Source organism: Lactuca saligna, chromosome 6, assembly GCF_052625555.1.
Source record: "Lactuca saligna cultivar CGN05327 chromosome 6, ASM5262555v1, whole genome shotgun sequence".
Lineage (NCBI taxonomy): Eukaryota > Viridiplantae > Streptophyta > Magnoliopsida > Asterales > Asteraceae > Lactuca > Lactuca saligna.
Genome location: NC_136422.1, coordinates 121,060,590 through 121,080,848, shown reverse-complemented (window position 1 = coordinate 121,080,848; position 20,259 = coordinate 121,060,590). Strand labels below are relative to the sequence as shown.

Genomic DNA, 20,259 nt, shown 5'->3' with positions numbered 1-20,259 from the left:
GGGCCCTCTAGCCCTAACTCTATGGACCCGAAAGTCCTAACTCTGTGGACCCGAAGGTCCTAACTCTGAATCATGCATAGCACATATCACAATAAATCATAGCACATAAATAACATGCAATCACACTGGCATATAACTCTAAAATACTCTATCACAACTCTATTACCACACTAGGTAAAGTATAGTGAGAAGACCCACCTCAGGTGTCTCGGTAAATCTCTGACTCGGTAGAAATATTGCCTAGTCTTTGCCTATTCACATAAATTAAATACTCTTATAAATATAACTCTCGAGATTAGACTCAACCTGCCATTGGCACCCTTGGGAGGGAAAAAGGCTATTTTACCCCCCTCTCGACACAAGTACTCCATTGACCAAACCCTAAAACTCAACGGTCACACTTTGACCCTACTCGCCGAGTGCACCCTGGTGACCCGGCGAGTTCACACATGTTCTTTAACACTTTGTCCCGCTTGGCACGCCGAGTCCCTCCATATGCTTGACAAGTCATACTAGGCATGAATCGCGGGGCCACCACGACTTAACTCGCCGAGTCTCAAGAACAACTCGGCGAGTACCACCTTGAACTCCAGTCCTCTAACTCCCTTCTGACTCACTGAGTCATCCCCCAACTCAGCAAGTCTACTCACTGAGCAATTTCCGTGAAACCCTAACCCTACTCGCCGAGTCTCAGGAACAACTCGGCGAGTTCATGCCATGCACAAACTCTACTGGCCTCCTAAGGTCAGATCTGTTTCCCTAAACCAAAGATCTGGCCTTCCCAAGCATGAATGTCACGTAAAGCTCGAAACTTGATGCTTGTATAACAACAACAAGGCATCAAAAGGAGATTTAGTCCCAAAAATGGCAACCTAAGTCCAATAACCCCAAACTGATTCATAAAGCTCCAAGGGTTAAGGTCTCTGGACCTCTTTGAGTCCAGATCTAAGGCACAAACTCGGAGAGGGACCATTTGCTCCACATAATCACTCTCCAAAGGGGGTTAGAAAACCCTAATTCTAATGATCAACACCAAAAGTGAAGGCGGTTCAAACTATTACCTCAAAAGGAAGTCTCTGAATCTCTGGAACTACTAGAATTGCACCTCCCCTTTGCTCTTATGCACCTCCTTCTTGCCAAACCAAAGGTACAAGGATCAAAAGTGACTTCTTCTTCCTCACAATAATTTGGCTCACTTAGGGTTCTCTCAAGGGATTGGTAGCCTCAATGAGAGGCTATAAGTGCCCTCAAATAGGCTCCAAACCCGGGGGATTTAGGTTTCATTAAACAGCGTGGACTCGCCGAGTCCAAAGTGAATCCGGATGAACAATCACGACCCTACTCGGCGAGTCTACGCATCAACTCGCCAAGTTCCTTCTCATAATTCAAAATAAATAAATAAAATAATATACCTGGAAACCCGACTGTAACAAAGGCTCCCAGCACTAGATCTCATCCTACGTTTTCCTAGGGCAAACTCAACACCATTCTCCGCCATCAGCTGCAGAAGGAACTCCCGCTAACTTCCTCTAACTAGCTCACGAATACAATTAAATATTATTAGGGTCGGGATCCTCAAATATCCAGGATCCTCAGATATTCAGGATCTCGGCTATTATCGTTATTATTTTTACAAACTTTTATAAAGGTCATATTTTGTTCATAACTAGTTCATGTATAGAAATAGTCAAGGGAAGACCAATTCTCAATCTAGAATTATCCCAACTATGCTAGAGACCCAGAATAATTGGTAAAATAACTTTTGTGAAAATGGTCATAGAGGATCCCGGAAATATCGGACATCTTGTTGGCTAGTTTAGACTATAAATTCACACTTGTATTTTGCACACAACACACTGTTTTGCTCTAAGCTTACTCTACGAAATCATTCACTTGTTCTTACTAAAATATTCTATGTAATCATCATTTTACATTAATAAAATTATCAAGGCAAGTGATCATTGTCACCTCTTAAGATTTGTGTCGGAGATCCTAGCAAGGATCAAGGAGCTTTCCTTGTAAAGAACCGTGCCATTCACTTTACCTTTCTCTATTGCATAATTTGAATATCACAACCTCTCATTCAATTTGGTTTATTAACTCTTGTGTAATTTTTTACCAGAATAATTTGGCCCCCACCGTTGGGTCGTGGTGTTCAAAATTCTCGAAAAAATTATGTGTACACAACTGATCCTTTCTTCATCCTCCGCTCCTTCCATTCCAACTAAAAACCTACCATATCCTCCGTGTGCCCCCTTACCCAGAGGAAAATGCAAGATACTTCCAAGAAAAACACCCCTCTGGTTACTAACCAAGGAAGTTTGGGATCTTCGTGACTCTAGGATCCGACCGCCTCGGTTTGTGACAACCTGAAATTTTTATTCGTATAAACTCCACAATTAAGCAATCCAAAAATTAGCCAAATTTATTTCAAAATATTTTTGGCCGGATTTAAGCCCGTTTGAATATATTAAATAATATTATTTGTCAAGCGACCCAAAAATAAGGAAGTATAATTTAGAGTTGTCGTGTTTAACGTAAGTCGCGAAACTCCAAAATTTTGGAGTTTATGGGAGTAAACTCGAAGTTTACGAACGCAACCCCCGAGAGTATAAATATGACACTTAGTCATTTTCTCTCATTTTTCCAACTTCCACCTCAAGAACACTCAAGAAATCCTCTCAAGTATCATAGTTCTTTTCCGTCAAATCCGCCAAAATGTAAGTACTTCTATCCTAGAGTATATTAAGGCTTGTTATACTTCCATATATCAAGAAATCACCCAAGAAACACCAAGAACAAGGTGTTTACGGTCCAAGGTGTTCTTGGACCGTAAACTCTAAAATGGGTGCCAAAGTGTGCCCTAGTTCATTCTAAGCATTGACAACTAGCATAGATCCTTTCCTTGATGACTTTAGCACTTAAAAAACACCAAAAACCCCCAAGGATATGTGTTTACAGTTTGGGGAGCTCCTAAAACCGTAAACACCCCCAAAATGGTGTTTAAGTGCCCTTAACACCTTATATGGCTTGTATATGTGACTAGAACCTTGCATGAATGAGTTAGAACCACCAAAACACAAGAGAAATTGACAAACATGAGTTTATTTTCGTAAACCCATGTGTTTACGACTGTAAACATCCAAGGGAGTGGTCCAAGGACCGTAAACTCCATAAAGTGTCCATTTTGAGCCCTAGTCACTTCCATAGCCCTTGATTCGAGTCTAGCATAATTCCTTGAGTGAGATAAGACCTTTAAACACCCCATAGCACCACTACCATGAGTTTACGGCCGTAAACGCATGGGGGTTATGGTCCAGAAACCGTAAACACCCCTAAGGGCCATCATTTGAAGAGTAAACTCCAATGTGAGTCCATACACTCTTCATATGCAACCCTTGGTACTCCTAACACTTGCAGCAAAGTGTTTCCATGTATTAGGACATCCTTACTTTCTTAATTAGTTATTAAATGACTAATTGGATACTTAAATGTATCATTACTTGTTAAATAGGATCTGAGTGTGTGTTCAAGTCCTCTATTGACACATAGCATCCTATATCATCCATCCATCCGAATCACCCACGTCAGGTGAGTTCATACCCCTGAATCAACCTTTTAAATGATTTTAAATGCTTTTATGGGGGGGGGGGGGGAATACAAGTTGAACTATAGAGTTATTAGATCAATCACATGTGATTAATAACTATATAGCAAAATAGATTTTGCTTGTTAAGCTGCCTTATTCAGCTAAAAGTTTTTGAATCTCGTTTTCAAATCTCGTTTAAGGCATGAATATCTCTTTTTAGATTAATAAAGATTTTCCAAAGGTTTTCAAAGCTCTTTTTATAAACTGACATCAAGTCATAAGTTCTTATTGATAGATTTTCCAAAGGTTTTCAAAAGAAAAACTCAAAACCACCACCATGAGTTGGTGGTTTCCGCCTCCAGCTACCGTGTTAGCTGGCGGTGTGCTTTAGAATGTGATTAGTTTGCTTTTGTGATGCTTAGACTTAATCGGACTAGAACCATAACCACCACCGTGAGGTGGTGGCCGTCGTCGTGAGCCGCCGTTGACCACCACTACCCGAGGTGGTAGTTAGGGGTGGCAATTGTTGACACAACATGACAAAAATACATGAAACGAAACAAAATTGGGACAAAACTGAAATTCAAATTCGTGTTCGTGTTAAGTGTAAAAAACACAATGCCATGTCGTTTTGTGTTCGTGTTTAAAATTTGACACGATTAGCATTTATTTGTTGTGTTTTTCGTGTTATGTATGATTAAATATTAATTAAATAAACTAATTTTTTATTATGTTATCTTTGTCGTGTTGTGTTTTTCGTTTTTTAATCGGTTCGTTTTCATGTTAATTAAAAAAAACACGACATCATGTCGTGTCGTGTTCGTGTTACATAAAACTTTGTTATGTCGTGTCGTGTCAGACAAAAACACGACACGATGGCCCGATTTGCCACCCCTAGTGGTAGTGGGTGGTGCCCGACTTAGGAAAACCCTAATTGTCCTAATGAAACGCTATTGGGCCTAATGACTTAGATTTTTGGCCTAATTGAATTGTAATGGGTTGGAAACCCTAATTAGGGTTTAGAAAACCCTGATTTTCGAATTATTGGTTTGGACTTATCGGGACCCGCATTTTGGACCATTGGAGTGAAGATATGACTCAAGCTCGATTTCATTGTATGTTTGGACTTAATGGATTAAGTCCTTAATGGGTTAAGTATGAACACTTAACCTTAATTGTCATTTTATGTGAAAAACCCTAATTGGGTTTGGGTGCTTATTGAGCCACTTATTGGAATAAGCTGTTGTGTGACTTTATGGGCTAATTGGGAACATATTTATGGACTAAGGAAATTATTGGGCTTTAGGATAAGGCCCGTAGGAAAGGCTTGGGCCCAATTTGGAAAATTAGGCCATAAGTGGGCCATAATTAGGCCTTGATGATTATGAGATATTGGTCCATCCAAATACCAAGTGGTTGGACTGGATTAAATGGTTGGGCCTTAAGATAATCCCATGTAGAGGTTTGGGCACAATTTGGAAAATTGGGTCATATGTTGGGATTTGGTCCATAGTTTGACTTTTGGATTGGGCCTTGGACTTGAATAAAGCTAAGTCAGGGGTAAAGTAGTCTTTTACCCCAAGCATGGAATTATGGTTACGTATTGGAACCCAATTATTAATTAGGTGTCGTTTTGATGTTGACAATTCAGGAACCTGTTAACCAACAGCTAGAATTTTACCCGCGGGACTTCAGCAGTGCGAGGTGAGTCTCCTCACCATACCAATGGGTTGAAGGCACCAATGTCGACCCATTTTATGATATGTGATACACTATCACAAGTTGTATTATGTGTCATGTTAGTTGGTTATGTGATAGGAAGTATGCTAGTGGTATATGTGGTATGCTTATATGGAAGACCATGGAAGAGCCCATGACATTCGAATGTAAGACCATGTGGAGAGCCCATGGATTTCCTACTATGTTGTAGTGTTAATGTAGATTCATTACTGCTATGTCTGGTATACATGTATAGGTGGTATGTTAGTGATTATGTGGTATGCTAGCTGACTATGTGGTTTATGGTATGCTAGTTTTCTTTGTGATACTTGCATGGAAGACCATGGGAGAGCCCATGGCACCTAGATGTAAGACCATGTGGAGAGCCCATGGCTTTCTTACTAAAGACCATGGGAGAGCCCATGGCAACCAGATGTAAGACCATGTAGAGAGCCCATGACTTTCCTATTAAAGACCACGAGATAGCCCATGGCACTTAGGTGTAAGACCATGTGGGGAGCACATGGAATCCTGGAATAAGACCCTGGGGACGAATCCACGTTATCCTTATATGTTTATATGTATGGATTATGTAATTGATATGGCTTATGTGGATATGTAGCTGATATGGGTAATATAGATTATGTGATTATGCAGATTGTATGGGGTATGCTTTGGGGAACTCAGTAAGCTTCGTGCTTACAGTTTTGTTTATGGTTTCAGGTATCTTTGTTTTGGAAAGGAAGGGCTCATCTTGATCGCAACTCACACACCTATGTTTTCCGTAATGAATGATTTTGGGATGAACTCTGATAAATGTTTTTAATTAACAATGTTTTGGAATGATTGGATTAAATGATATCTATGTTTGGATTATATTAAAAATGAAATTTATACCCCTATTTTTGGGTTGTTACACCATGTTTTATGGACTGAACACCTTTAAGCCCAAGAAATCTACTAAAGCCCACATAGATAGATCTTGTTTCTTTTGTGAAGAAACTAGACACTGGAAGAGGATTTCCTCCTCTTAGTTGGAAAGAAATTATGAAAGAGACTAGTATTTTGGTATCTACTAGATAGAACTCATACTTTTCATATAACAGTTAGGTACTTGGTACTTAAATGTTAATCTAATATTTGTAAATGGCTTGCAAATATTAACTGAAGTGTAACCAAGCTGAGCACAATCAAGTTGGAACTACACTTTAGGAGTTTAGTTTATTATTTATGCTTAGAACATAAATTACTTGTAATATAAAATAATATTTGTTTTGGAACAAAGTATGTTTTGATTTATCATGTCTAAATTTAAGTCTCAGTTATTTTATTCAAATGTTTGATCATTTACTTAATCACTTTTAATAACAATAATATTCATATACTAAAATGACTAACTTCTATTTACGAGACTAGATCTCTTAATAGAAATGTGAAGTAAATATCAACATTTTTATAAATAAAATTAAGTTCTATATGCAAGCACTCTTTGACTTAAACTTGTTTTAAGTCAAACTCATCTTTGACATTGTTATTTTTATTATATAAATACATTCACGTATTCCAACTTCAAGAAAAGGATCTTTGAACGCAAATAATGTAGTTTATTTGACATATGTGAACCTTATTTATATGTAAACGATTCCTAATGACATTTTCACTAATAGAGAAAATGATTAAGGAACTATACACTTTGATTTATGACTTCCTTTCTAATGAATGTTTGAGATTAAGCGCAAGATACCAGATCAACTTTGTTAACTATATTAGTTTTAATTATATTTTACGTGGTAAAACATAATTGTGAAATCTTGGTTGAAAGTTTCAAAAGTTGAGATACAAATCGGTAATAACCATCTAAGGCCTTAATGATAATAAAGGATGAATTAAATCTTACTTGGTATGATTTACTTTATAATCGGTAGAAATATCATCCTTTAATGTTTTTGGGATAATACGTCAATCACTATTAAATTGTATTTTGAATACAAATACAAACTAATAACTAGATTAAACACTTTATAAGTTTATTATGGAAAAGCTCCATCTTCATCTTACTTGATGTTTTGTGGATTTGAAGCCAATGTTGGACTAAAAGCTTCTAAACCAAAATCTACAAAATACATATTTGTATAATACTTTAAATGTAACTTAGATTGGAATATGAAAACCCACCAAGAATAGGTTCTCTTATTCTTGTGAAAGCTATGTTAGTAGAAAAGAAGCTTTTAATGATAAAGCAAGTAGGAGGTACCTGGAACTTGAAGCAGATCAAGAACCATAACCTTATGTAGTAATAGTTGGCACTAGTTTTAACAAGGATTGTTAAAATTAAAAAATAGCCATTCACAAACACAAATTGTTTACACTAATGGTAGAAATCATCTGACTTGAAAAATGTGGAATCTCTCATTGATGAGCTTTTATTGATGGTTTCTGGAAAATCCATCAAATACAAAGATGCTATGTCAGATCTTGAATCTGATAAATGAATTAGAGTCATGAACATGAGATGTAATCCACGTATGAGAATCAAGTATGGGCTTGATTAAAAATTATCCCTATAGCAAGGCTAGGAGTAAATGATTCTTCTAGAAAGAATAAGTTACATGGATAACCATACACATTTAAAGCAAGACTTGTAGTAAAAGAATTTTCTTATACTCATGTCATTGACTATGGTTCTCATCATACTCGTGATATTAACTGTGATTAGACCTTTTTCATAAGAAGCTATGATTAGATCAACAATGATATTATTTACTATGAATTCATATTTTTAATATGAGATATAGTAAATAGATTTCAAGAAAGACCGTTTTTCTTAATATACATCTTATGGAAGATATATATATATATATATATATATATATATATATATATATATATATATATATATATATAGATTATCATGGAGGTTTTCTTAATCCAAGTTATCCTAAAAAATGTGTAAATTTTGAGATCCACTTGTGGATATAAAGCAAACATCTCGATGTTGCAACCATCATTTCAATATAAAACCACAAGGTATGTTTTGATATCAAAATGAATAGAACATGTGTTTTTACTAAGAACTAGTAGGAGCATAGTGAAATTCCTAATCTTGTATGAATGAGACATTCTTAATCATTTGAAATCACATTCTGATTAAGTAATGTCATTTTCACCTTGGCTCGGAAAGTGTTTCTAAAATGAAAGAATTAGGAAGGAGAAGATACATTCTTTGAATGTAAAATCTATAAGGGATAGATAAAATGAATGTTAAAAGTTTCGTGTCCTTATACATATATTGGCAATATCTTGAAAGGGATCAAGACACAAGATTCTTTTGGATAATTCTTGGCATTGTCATATGACACCATTTTAAGCTAGCCTCAAAAGTACATAGCTCATAGGTTTGAACTAAATGAAATGATATATATTTTATTTTCTTGGAAAATGAATTCATCATTTATGCCATATTATGGATAGGACATGGTATTTGATTATGTTGTAAGCTTGTCATAGGATATTAACTGAATACATGGTTAAGTCATTGGATGACTAAGAGAGCATTCTAAGAGTCATTTAGAAGAACTAAGAGAATGTATATGAGACAATCAGTTTAGAAAGGATCTATATGGAAACATTTACACAAGATGTTAATTTCTAAACATATACAAATAATTATGAATTATATATGGATTTTTGACTTCATTATGGAATGAAGAGTAAGTTTTGTTGGAATGAGGTCCAAGCAAAACATAATGACACAATTTACTACAAAATAAGAATACACTACTTTAGAAGTTAAATTCAAATATGATTGGATAAATGAGATGATTGAAAAACTATGTTGATTTCTGCCATTCGAGGATCACATAGAAATCTTTGTGACTTTGAGAATATACTTAATCAAGCTAAGAGACTCTATGTCAGGAAAGAACACCAATCATAGATATTTAAATATACTTAGAGTAAAGTTAAGTATGGAGATGAAAGTAACAGTATATTATTTCATATGGTATGAATTAATAAGTCATGCACAACTTTTTTGGACTAGTTGAAAACCTTTTGTCTTTTACACAAAAGACAAAGTTTATATTTCATAAACCTTGAGTTTATAAAATTTAAACTAAATTTCCTCTTCTTTTGCAATTTTTGAGATTTTCATAAAAAGAAGAAGTGTATGACTTGTTTAATCATGCTTTAAAGGCATGTGATACATGCTTATGACAATGGGGACAAGTTTGTTTAAAGTGATAAGGAGTAATGGTTAATAACTTCACTTTATGCATATAAATAAGAGGGCTTGGATTTCCTTGAGTCATATGGCCAAAAGTTCATCATCTTCTCTCATTCTCTCTAGTTTTGCCTTGAAGACTTGGAGATTACTTGCATTTATACTCTCTTGAAGTTCATACTTTGGTTATGAACTTCAAGCTTAAGAGTTTAAGAGTTTATGGACTAGCATCTACATCAAGTTGAGTCATTGTTGGTGTCTCAAAGGTTCCACATTCTTCATCAACTTCCAAGCCTCCCAAGAGGACCCAAAGGACTACAAAGGTTGTTATTTCATCACCTTTTCTTTGGTTGGTGTTTACATCTTTCTATAACTTGCAAGATCCTTGGTGGGTGTAAAATGTTTATGTTACTTCAAAATTAAAGTTTTTCGTTGCCATATTTTTCAAGTTTATGAAACTATTTTTGAACTAAAGCCCAACAACTATCTTTGGCCAGTACGCGTAACGTACAAGCTGGGTATGCCCAACATACTCCACAACAAGACCAACTTACCATTAAGTGCTTAATAAGCTAAGCCACTATGTCCAATTCTTATATCTGACCCTAAATGATGTCTTAACACATAAAGTTGGCAACTTTACTTATTTGCATGTCTTAATGGGACCCAATACTTAATAAAATCCATAATAAGAACCCTAACTCATGCATGGTCCACTATAACTCATCAAGATTGAATTTTTATGAACAAGGGACCTCAAAAATGCTAAGATCTATCATCCTTATCTTCCGGGGTAGCTCATACTCTCATGCATGACTTAAAGGAACACAAAAAGCACAAAACAAGCCCTAACTAGATCTAACAAAAAGAACCATAAAGTTGAGAGCTTTATACCTCAAATAGCATCCAAGTTGATGATTCTGGATCCACAAGCTCTAACCACAACAATGCAACTTCCAAGAGTTCCTATTCCTTCAAAATCACCAAAAAAACACTCTCCAAGTTCACTTCTAAGCTCAAAACACTCAAAGAGCAATTCGGGTTTTGTTCTTCGGGTTTGGAGAGGTGGAGGTTGGTTATAAAAGAGTATATGAGCAACTTAAGGTGTTTAAATAGGTCATAAACCTTAAAAATTAGGGTTTGCCCTTGCTGGCCTTACGCCCCACATACGTGGGTGCCTCCGTGATCCGATTATCGAGCCAGTATGCACAACGTACTCCTAGAGTACTGTGACATCCGAACTTTTGCCAGGTATCATGTAAATTGAATTTTGTTAAATTGTGAGGGGGACTCGGCGAGTTGGAGCTCAGACTCGCCGAGTAGAGACGCGGATTGGACGATGGATCGCGCCCGGACTCGACGAGTCCAGGATATGGACTCGGTGAGTCTGCGCTGTGTAGTGAAACCCTAAATTTCCGGGTTTGAGACCTATTTAAAGGGCCTTATGGCCGTCATTTGTGCTCACCCAACCCTTAGAGAGAAACCCTTGAGTGCTTGGACGATTTGAGAGAGAAAGGAGCATATCTTGACCTTGTGGGTGCCATTTAGCAAAGAAAGAGGTGATCCTAGGCAAGAGGAAGCAAAGGAGGTTGCTATTTCGTGGATTTGGAGCCTAGATCATCAATCTAGAGGTATGATTTCGGTTTATATTCTGTTTGGTGAAGTATTATGTGATTTAGGGCTTATTATGGACATTTATGGGATGATTTGATGCCTAATGGTTCCCTCCTTGTGCTGAGGTTTTGGATCTGGATCCATAGAGGTCCAGAGAGCCTCACTCATCAAGCTTTTTGTATGGCAATGGAGTTCATGACCTTGTGTTGTAGTATTTGAGTCAAAAACATCATATATGGTCATATAGAGGTTGTATGTGCATCAAGATTGTAACTTTACGTGCTAAATGAGCTTGGAAGGACTGGATCTATGGGTTAATGGACTGGATCTGACCTTATGAGCAAGTTTGAGTCATTGCATGGCACGGACTCGCCGAGTCCGAAGAACAGACTCGGCGAGTAGCATGAATGTTGCCCGACCACACAGTGAGTGGTCTCGCCGAGTTGGGAAGGGTGGACTCAGTGGGTCAGGGGGGGAGTCAGAGTGGACAGGTGGACTGAGTCAAACTGGACTCGCCGAGTTATTCTTGAGACTCGGCGAGTTGAGTCGTGGTGGCCCCACAACTCATGCCAGGTGGAACTCGTCGAGTTGGGAGAATGCTCGACGTGTCAAGGGAGGATCCTAGGGAAATTGGTGTATACGCTCAGACTCGCCGAGTCGCTATAGCGTACTCGCCGAGTCCGGTCAAAGTTGACCGTTGACCAGCGTTGACCTAAGTTGACTTGTTATAGTATGGTCAACCCTAGTTGGGAAAGTGTTAATTAGAGATGTATTGTGCTATAGGGGGGACTATAGCTCGGCAGATCGAGTGATTAGCGATTTCAGATTTACGACTTACCGAGACACACGAGGTGAATCTTCTCATTATACTTTACCTTGAGTAGGTAACCAGAGTTATGTGATAGAGTATTGGTATGCTATGTATGTTACGTATTGTACTGCATTATTTCTATGTGATTTATGTGGTGCATATTTATCAGAGTTAGAACCTGAGGGTTCACAGAGTTTGGGTGCACGGACCCACAGAGTTATAGCCTCGAGTGGCTAATATGTGTTATATGTGGTATTTTGGGGAACTCACTAAGCCTTGTGCTTACAGTGTTTGATGTTATTGTTTCAGGTACTAGTGACGATCGCGGGAAGGCGCCGGCTTGATCCGTACACACACACGCTCAGAGTTTGATATTATGATCTTGGGATTTTGTATTGTCTTGTTTGGATAATTAAATGGTTGTTTTTATGAATATCGATGGAATTATGTTTTATAAAAATTGAAAAATTTGTTTTGAAATTTACGGTGTTACAAGTATGCCCAACGTACTCAGCTAGGGACCAAAATGCAAAAGTTTTTAAGCTAAGGGCAATACTGGAAAATACCTAAAAATGCAAATGTTACATAAAAACTAAAAACATACAATGATCTCATGTCGTGAATAATTACTACAATTTTAAGATATATGAGTAGTAATAATCACATGTGTATGTGTTAGATAGTAAATCATTAAGTATATTATATATATTAATCACTGAGTTGGACGGGTTTTACAACATTACTCACTTCAATAAGGGGTCGATCGAGGAACATTCACTCGCCTCGGTAAGGGATCGAGTAAGGAGTACTCGCCCGAGTAATTGACTAACTCGACGAGTCTTACAACACTGCCTGAGTGACCAAAGAATCCACTTTCTCAGTATGTATTTGCCTTTTAGATCTGGGTATTGATTCAATGTTTTTAGATGTGAGGGAGAAAGACAAATGCAGATATGTGTGTTTACCCGAGGGGTGGGGTAGGGGGGGAGAGAGAGAGAGAGAGAGAGAGAGAGAGAGATGTCCCATATTTATTATTAATAAAACTTTTAAATTAAATAGAAAAAATATATCAGAAGGCCATTTTAGTCTTTTCGGCTTTTCAAGGGGCCACAACCATAAACAAACTTGCTCGTCATGATCGCAAATTCAATAGTTTAATGTTTTGAACATTTTTCCTGACCATTTTTACAGTTTTGTCTTAATTATTTTTGATGATTTTTTTTTTTCATCAAACGTTTTTTAAAACAGTTAACAAATGCATCGACTATCATACTCTCAATCAAAACTATAATATATTTTGTAGCACTAGTCCATTATCTAATAACATCTACCATAATTACATCAAATAGGCATAAAAAAATATAAATGCCAAGCATTCATAATAGTTTTGTTTAGATCTATGAGTTTAAAGTTTTAGATTTTTAAAAGAATCTTTGCATCACATATAAATACATAAAACTATAGATCGGGAATATATCCATTTGAGCATAAATTAAAATCCAAATAACAAAAATAATACCACACATTAAATATCCATGTACAATGGTTGACATTATTAATAATGGTTGGAAGTTGGAATGTGGTGAAGCATCAAAAATGACAAAACTATAAAATTTTGTTGTATAAAAAAGAAAATTGAAAAAGACTTGACGTTTCCAGTTGGCCTACTTTCTCCCACCCCAATTCCACCCCAAATCTTTCAAATTTTGGTAATAAAAAATTCCAATTTAGTCAGAATTCTCCTGCCGTTGATGATCCCACTGTCTTTCTGACTCTCTCTCCACAACACAACCGGCACAATACTACTTGCAGTTGCCGGCCAACACCCTCAATCCCCAAAGATCGTATGTTCATCTTCTTTCTTGATTTCTCAAACATAATTGTATAACACACTTTGTTGTTGTTGTTGTTGTGGTGTCACCAACTGTAACGAGTGTAGAATCTCGGTTTAATTTCAATTTCACAGGTTGGTTTCTCGAAATTGTAGTCTCATGCTCAAGTTCTTCAGGCGAATCGGTGAAGTCTAGATTCGCCAGATCGCACTCGCGGATTGAATTTCTTCAAGTTAATTGTGGGGTTTAGGTTTGTGGGTTTTGATTGATTTTCAATTTTGGGGGGGTTTAGTTCTAGTTTTAGGGTAATGAGTTGTTGATTCTCCTCGATTACTTGAGGATCGGGTGAAGATATTGCGATGTCGAATCCGAAAGTTGTGTATGATGGGTGGATGGTGCGATACGGAAGGAGGAAAATTGGGAGATCTTTCATTCATATGAGATATTTCGTTCTTGAATCAAGGTTGCTTGCTTATTACAAGAGGAAGCCTCAGGACAATGTGGTAATTATCTAATTATCTTAACCTGTGATTGATATCGACATTTGACATTTCTTCTGGTATCTTAATCAATTCATTCTTTCTTTTCTCAATTAGGTTCCAATCAAAACTATGGTTATCGATGGCAACTGTAGAGTGGAGGATCGAGGATTAAGAACACAACATGGCCATGTGAGCATCTTTCAGTTTCTAATCAATTTTGTTACTTTCTCTATTACTATATAAATCACATAATTTGGATTCTGAAAGTATATGATCTATAAACCCTTAACACAATGTTGATGTTGCTTCACTTTTTTGAAATTGAAACAGATGGTATATGTTTTATTAATCTACAGCAAGAAGGACAAACACAATCGAATTACGGTATATTATCTTTTTTCTTTCTTTTTTGTCAAATGATTTTCAAAAAGTACTTAAGAAAGAACAAATTGTTCTTGTTTTAGATGGCAGCTTTCAACATCCAGGAAGCACTTATTTGGAAAGAAAAAATCGAGTCTGTTATTGATCAGGTATCTATATATTCCATTTTCTTTTTGTTGATATTTGTAACATTACATATGTTTTTTGTGAAAGTTAATGATTTGTTAATCTTTTACAGCATCAGGAGTCACTGGTTGCTAATGGAAATAAATATCATTCTTTTGAATATAAATCTGGGATGGATAGTGGAAGAAATGCTTCCTCATCAGATCAAGAAAGCCAGTAAATCTCTTTTTTTTTTTTTTTTCTTATAAATGATGTTTAAACAAATAATTGAAAAAACATTTCTTGATTTGTAGATATAGTGCAGCTGAAGATGAAGAAGATTCACGCCCAAGTTTGATGCGAAGAACAACAATTGGAAATGGTGATTCTTCTTTTTCTCTTTTCTCTTAATCATCTTTTTTTTTTTTTTTTTTTTTTTTTTTTTTTTTTTTCTTTTTTCCAATTTCAATTATCAATTTATTAACAGGTCCTCCTGAATCAATATTGGATTGGACTCAAGAAACTTCAACATTATCAAGCCAAAATACCAACAATCAGGCATTTTCTAGAAAACACTGGCGTCTCCTTCAATGCCAAAATGGTATCTTTAAAGTTTTAATCTTCTAATTCAGTTACTGAAATTAATTGGCATTTGGATTATTACTTTTTTATATTCATAATTATAATCTGTAAAATTCAACGCAGGACTTCGTATCTTTGAAGAGCTACTTGAAGTTGATTTCCTTGTATGACCTATTTTCTTATACACAGTCTTATATTTCACATGATTATTAACATAAATATGTCTATTCACATGTTTTTTATTTGCAAAATGAAGCCAAAAAGCTGTAGTAGAGCTATGAAGGCTGTAGGAGTTGTAGAAGCCAGCTGTGAAGAAATATTTGAGCTTGTAATGAGCATGGATGGGACCCGCTCTGAGTAAATATTTTTTTTATTTATATTTCTAAATACATCTTTCTCTTTTCCTATAATCAAATTGCTAAAATTCATAAGCAATACAAAATTTATTTCTCTTAGACATTTCATCGAACACCTTGTGGGCATATCTACAGGTGGGATTGTAGTTTCCAAGATGGAAGCTTGGTTGAAGAGGTGGATGGACATACAGCAATTCTATATCACAGACTTCAGCTTGATTGGTTTCCAACGTAATATTCTTAAATTATTTTCTTTCTTTATATAATTTTATTAATATGTAAAACTGTAAATCTTAATTTTTTTTTTTTTTTTTTTAGTTTTGTGTGGCCACGTGACCTTTGTTATGTGCGATATTGGCGCCGGAATGACGATGGAAGTTATGGTGAGTTTATGCATTTTCAATTTGTTTTATTATTCTCTTTTAATTTTAACATTTTCATTTATTATTTTACATTTTTGAGGTTTATAATATTATTTATTTTTTGTTTTGCAGTTGTACTGTTTTGCTCAAGGGAGCATGAGAACTGTGGGCCCCAACCAGGATATGTGCGCGCCCATATTGAGAGTAAGTAAACTCTTCCCTTTTCACTATTATCTATAATGAGGAGGGTATTTACGTCTTTTTGCACATACGATTTAGGTGGTGGATTTAATATCTCTCCTCTGAAGACTCGAAATGGAAGGCCAAGATCACAAGTCCAACATCTTATGCAAATTGATTTAAAAGGATGGGGAGTTGGTTATGTTTCATCTTTTCAGCAACATTGTTTGTTACAAATGTTAAATAGTGTTGCTGGTGAGTTTTTTATTTATTTATAATCTTTTGCATTAAATTCACATTTGTTAAAAATAAAAATAAAAATTTATACGATTTGATATCTGGTAAATAGGATTGAGGGAATATTTTGCTCAATCTGATGAAAGAACTGCTCCAAGAATTCCTGTTATGGTTAATATGGCATCATGCTCAGCTCCTTCAAAAAAGTCAAACAAGATTCAGTTGACTTCTGTTCATAATCGAAGTCAATCTCTTGATAATGCTGCAAAAATGATGGATGAGTATTCAGATGAGGATGAAGATCTCCCAATCCCTGATGAAGAGGTGATTCTATATTTTTTTCTTATTAAGACATTGTAGTTTCAATCTAGGATGAATTCGTTACAAAATTTTGAAGTCTGGGCCAAAAGTGTAAATTTTGGACACAGTTGTAATAAAATTTAAAATCCGGGCCAAAAGTGTAAATTTGGACCAAAGTTGTAATAAAATTTAAAATCTGGGCCAAAAGTGTAGTTTTTGAAAGTGGGATGACCTGTTGACCGGGTAAAACGGTCAAAATGAATACAATCACCGGTTTTTGGGACTTAATTGAATAAAATAAAACATATAAGGACTTTTATGGAGTTTTCCCTTTGAAAAATTATAATAGTGAAAATTGTTTTATTTTTGGATTACATTGCTATAATTGGGTAGTTTTTGTATAAATTATATTTCAACTTTATTATATTTTCTGATTTTGTTTTTCAATGTTTTCAGGGATATAACGCTGAGCAGGAGACGAAACGGACTGGTAGGTTATTTTTGTCTGTGTTTAAATCGATAGGATAAAAGTGCAACTTTTTTGTGTGTCTGTGCAAAAGACGTAAATGCCCTTATACTAATGATGTAAATTACTATTATAGCCTTTGAAGAAGAACCCGTTCAAATCGACTTTTCATGCTTTTCGGGTAATCTTCGAAGAGATGATAATGAAAACGGGCGTGACTGCTGGAGAATATCGGATGGAAGCAACTTTAGAGTCCGTAGCAAACGTTTTTGCTATGATAAATCCAAGGTTTTTTTTTTAATCATTTAAATATTTAATTTTCCGAAACATTAAATTAATATCTTTAATAAATGAAGATGCCCGGAGGCAAACCTCTTATGGATCTTGTTGCTGTTGATTGGTTTAAAGACACTAAACGAATGGATCATGTTGCTAGACGCCCAGGTTGTGCAGCGCAAGTATGTTTAATCTTAATCTTTAATCATTATATATATATACACACACACACACACACACTACAATTTTGTAATTGTTTTTTTCTTTGTGATTTTTGTCATGTGTAGATTGCGTCTCAAAAAGGACATTTCTCCATGGTGTTCAATTTACAAGTAAGCGGTTTTGAAATGTGTATTTTAAATCGTGGAAAATAATGGGATTTTTTTTTAAACTTTTGAAGGTGCCTGGTTCGACAAACTATAGTATGGTTTTTTATTTTGTGAGCAAGGAATTAACAACGGGATCTTTGTTACAACGGTTTGTTGATGGTGATGATGAGTTTCGTAATAGTAGGATGAAACTCATTCCATCGGTTCCCAAGGTATTTATTATAATATCCATAATCCTCATCTTCCTTAATACTGCATTTGACATGCATTGGACTGATACTCAGATTTATATCAACGAGACAAAAATTACAATCTTTTGTCCCACCCAAAAAAACACGAAGAACATGGACGTGCTCTCGATCTCTCGTCTGTGCAAAAAGACGTAAATGCCCTTCTCATCCTAATCATCGGAAATAGTCGTAGAATAATTATCTAGTCCCGTGTCACAAACATAGCCTTCGGCTATGTTTGTTACACCGGTCAAAACAAGCTTTCTAGGGCTAGTTTCGACGATGAAGATGAGAAAGGGTATTTATGCCTTTTTGTACAGACGAGAGATCGAGAGCACGTCCACGTTCTTCATGTTTTTTTGGGTAGGACAAAAGATTGTAATTTTTTCCTCATTGACATCAGTCTGAGTGTCAGTATAATGTATGACAAACGCAGTACAAATTAATTATACATAAATGAATATTCAGGGGTCGTGGATAGTGCGACAGAGTGTTGGAAGCACCCCGTGTCTTTTAGGAAAAGCGGTTGACTGCAACTACATCCGTGGTGCCAATTACTTAGAAGTAAGTAATCTCCATTCTCTATCTCAATAAATGAAATGAAGGGTGTGTTTGGTTATGATGTTGACTTTTTTATTTTGACTTTGCAGGTTGATGTTGACATTGGTTCTTCTACTGTGGCTAATGGCGTATTGGGTCTTGTAGTTGGTGTTATCACTAGCCTTGTGGTTGACATGGCTTTCCTTGTACAGGTATACCTTTTTCAACTCCTTTGTGGAAAAGATGTAAATACCCTCCTCATCCTCATCCTGGTTTTTTGTTTTTTTCAGGCAAACACAACAGATGAGTTGCCAGAGCGGCTTATAGGTGCTGTTAGGGTTTCTCATCTAGAGCTATCCTCTGCTATTGTTCCAAAATTAGAACCAGATCCAAAACCATCTTAAAATCAAAGTACAAAAATATGATAAATTCTAGCAACAATTTACAAAGGGGGACAAAATTACCAAAAAAAAAAAAAAAAAAAAAAAAAAAACTAGTTGCTTTGAAGTAAGAATGTCAAAAAGCTGGATTATGACGAAAATCGATTTTCAATACTTTGAAGAGAAACTTGTTTGTGGAGGGAATTTTCAAATATGCCCCCTAAAATCTTTTTAGGTTTCGATACATTTTCTTCTATATAAGAAAAAGAATAAGGGAAACATTAAATTTGTATTAATTTATACGTACATAGTTGTCGAAGGGTTGGAAAATTAGTAGATGAAAAGCTTTTGTTCATGTTTTGGGTATACTTTTGTTTTGTACTATTACATGATAACTTGATATTCAACATTTAATGTGAAGGAACATCGTGTATATAGAATTGTCATATTAGTTGCATTCTTATTTGTATATTTCGCTATGCCAAATATATTTGGTATGCTTTTTGAGACAGGGTAGTGGGTAAATGTTTTTACCAATAGGTCAAGGCATTAATTAATTTAATGGAAGGTAAAATATGAACATTAAATTGTTAATGAAATATGGAATCGACAACTTAAGCATGTGGAGCATATCAATTGTGAGTGATTTTATTAAACTCTTTATATTTAAACCTTGAAGTTTGAAAAAATATATTTAGTTCAAATATTAACAACAATAAAGGACAGGGACCAAAATTGGAACAATAGATTGGATCGAGGACCAAAATGGCAACAAATGTATCTTGTGAACAAAAAGTATTACATTTTTCAAACCTCTAGGACCAAACATTACATTTTTCAAACCTCTAGGATCAAACATGTAATCTACTTTTTTTTTTTTTTTTTTTTTTGCTGGTTTTGTCGTCAACTCTAAAGGGGATGTTTGACTTTCTACATGCATCTCCTGTTCACCTCCATATTTTCTATTTAATCATGGCACTAAAGAGATGCAAACAAGTATATCCTTATTACCAACCGGTAGTGTTGAGGAGGTGCGCATGTTATCTTTATTTTCATAACTAAAAACTTTGCTATGTTTCTATAATAAGATTAATCAATTATTCAATTCACATGGTGAAGATATACATGTTAGGGACGATCTTTGCAACCAACGAAATGTTTGTTAGGGTGTAAAGTTCTTATTGGATGTGATGTAGGCTTACCCTCTTAGATTGTGTAATGGATTGAACTTTTTTTATAAATAAAAAGTGAGTAGCTCCATTTTAT

General features: G+C 35.5%; 1 protein-coding gene across 2 annotated transcripts; it reads left to right on the top strand.

Moving 5' to 3' along the window:
• Positions 1 to 13,595: 13,595 nt before the first annotated feature.
• LOC145000631 (protein ENHANCED DISEASE RESISTANCE 2-like) lies at positions 13,596 to 19,439 on the top strand. 2 transcript variants are annotated; one of them, XM_078959892.1, is made up of 23 exons: positions 13,596 to 13,799; positions 13,922 to 14,290; positions 14,384 to 14,458; positions 14,600 to 14,653; positions 14,734 to 14,799; positions 14,889 to 14,992; positions 15,070 to 15,137; positions 15,243 to 15,356; positions 15,461 to 15,501; positions 15,594 to 15,694; positions 15,829 to 15,924; positions 16,012 to 16,076; positions 16,188 to 16,259; positions 16,335 to 16,490; positions 16,585 to 16,796; positions 17,247 to 17,262; positions 17,375 to 17,526; positions 17,595 to 17,696; positions 17,802 to 17,846; positions 17,915 to 18,055; positions 18,542 to 18,637; positions 18,724 to 18,825; positions 18,904 to 19,439. In XM_078959892.1, exons 2-23 carry the CDS (start codon positions 14,147 to 14,149, stop codon positions 19,015 to 19,017), a joined length of 2,136 nt encoding a protein of 711 aa, XP_078816018.1. In that variant the 5' UTR covers positions 13,596 to 13,799; positions 13,922 to 14,146; the 3' UTR covers positions 19,018 to 19,439. The 2 variants fall into 2 exon arrangements, with proteins under 2 accessions (XP_078816018.1, XP_078816016.1); XM_078959890.1 differs by having other exon boundaries at positions 13,598 to 13,799; positions 17,229 to 17,262.
• The last annotated feature ends 820 nt before the right edge of the window (positions 19,440 to 20,259 follow it).

Coding starts and splice junctions, on each gene's coding strand:
- LOC145000631 (XM_078959890.1), top strand. CDS start 14,147: ATGTCGAATCCGAAAGTTGTGTATGATGGGTGGATGGTGCGATACGGA. Junction 14,459..14,599: donor TAAGAACACAACATGGCCAT/GTGAGCATCTTT, acceptor AAATTGAAACAG/ATGGTATATGTTTTATTAAT. Junction 16,491..16,584: donor AATGTTAAATAGTGTTGCTG/GTGAGTTTTTTA, acceptor TCTGGTAAATAG/GATTGAGGGAATATTTTGCT.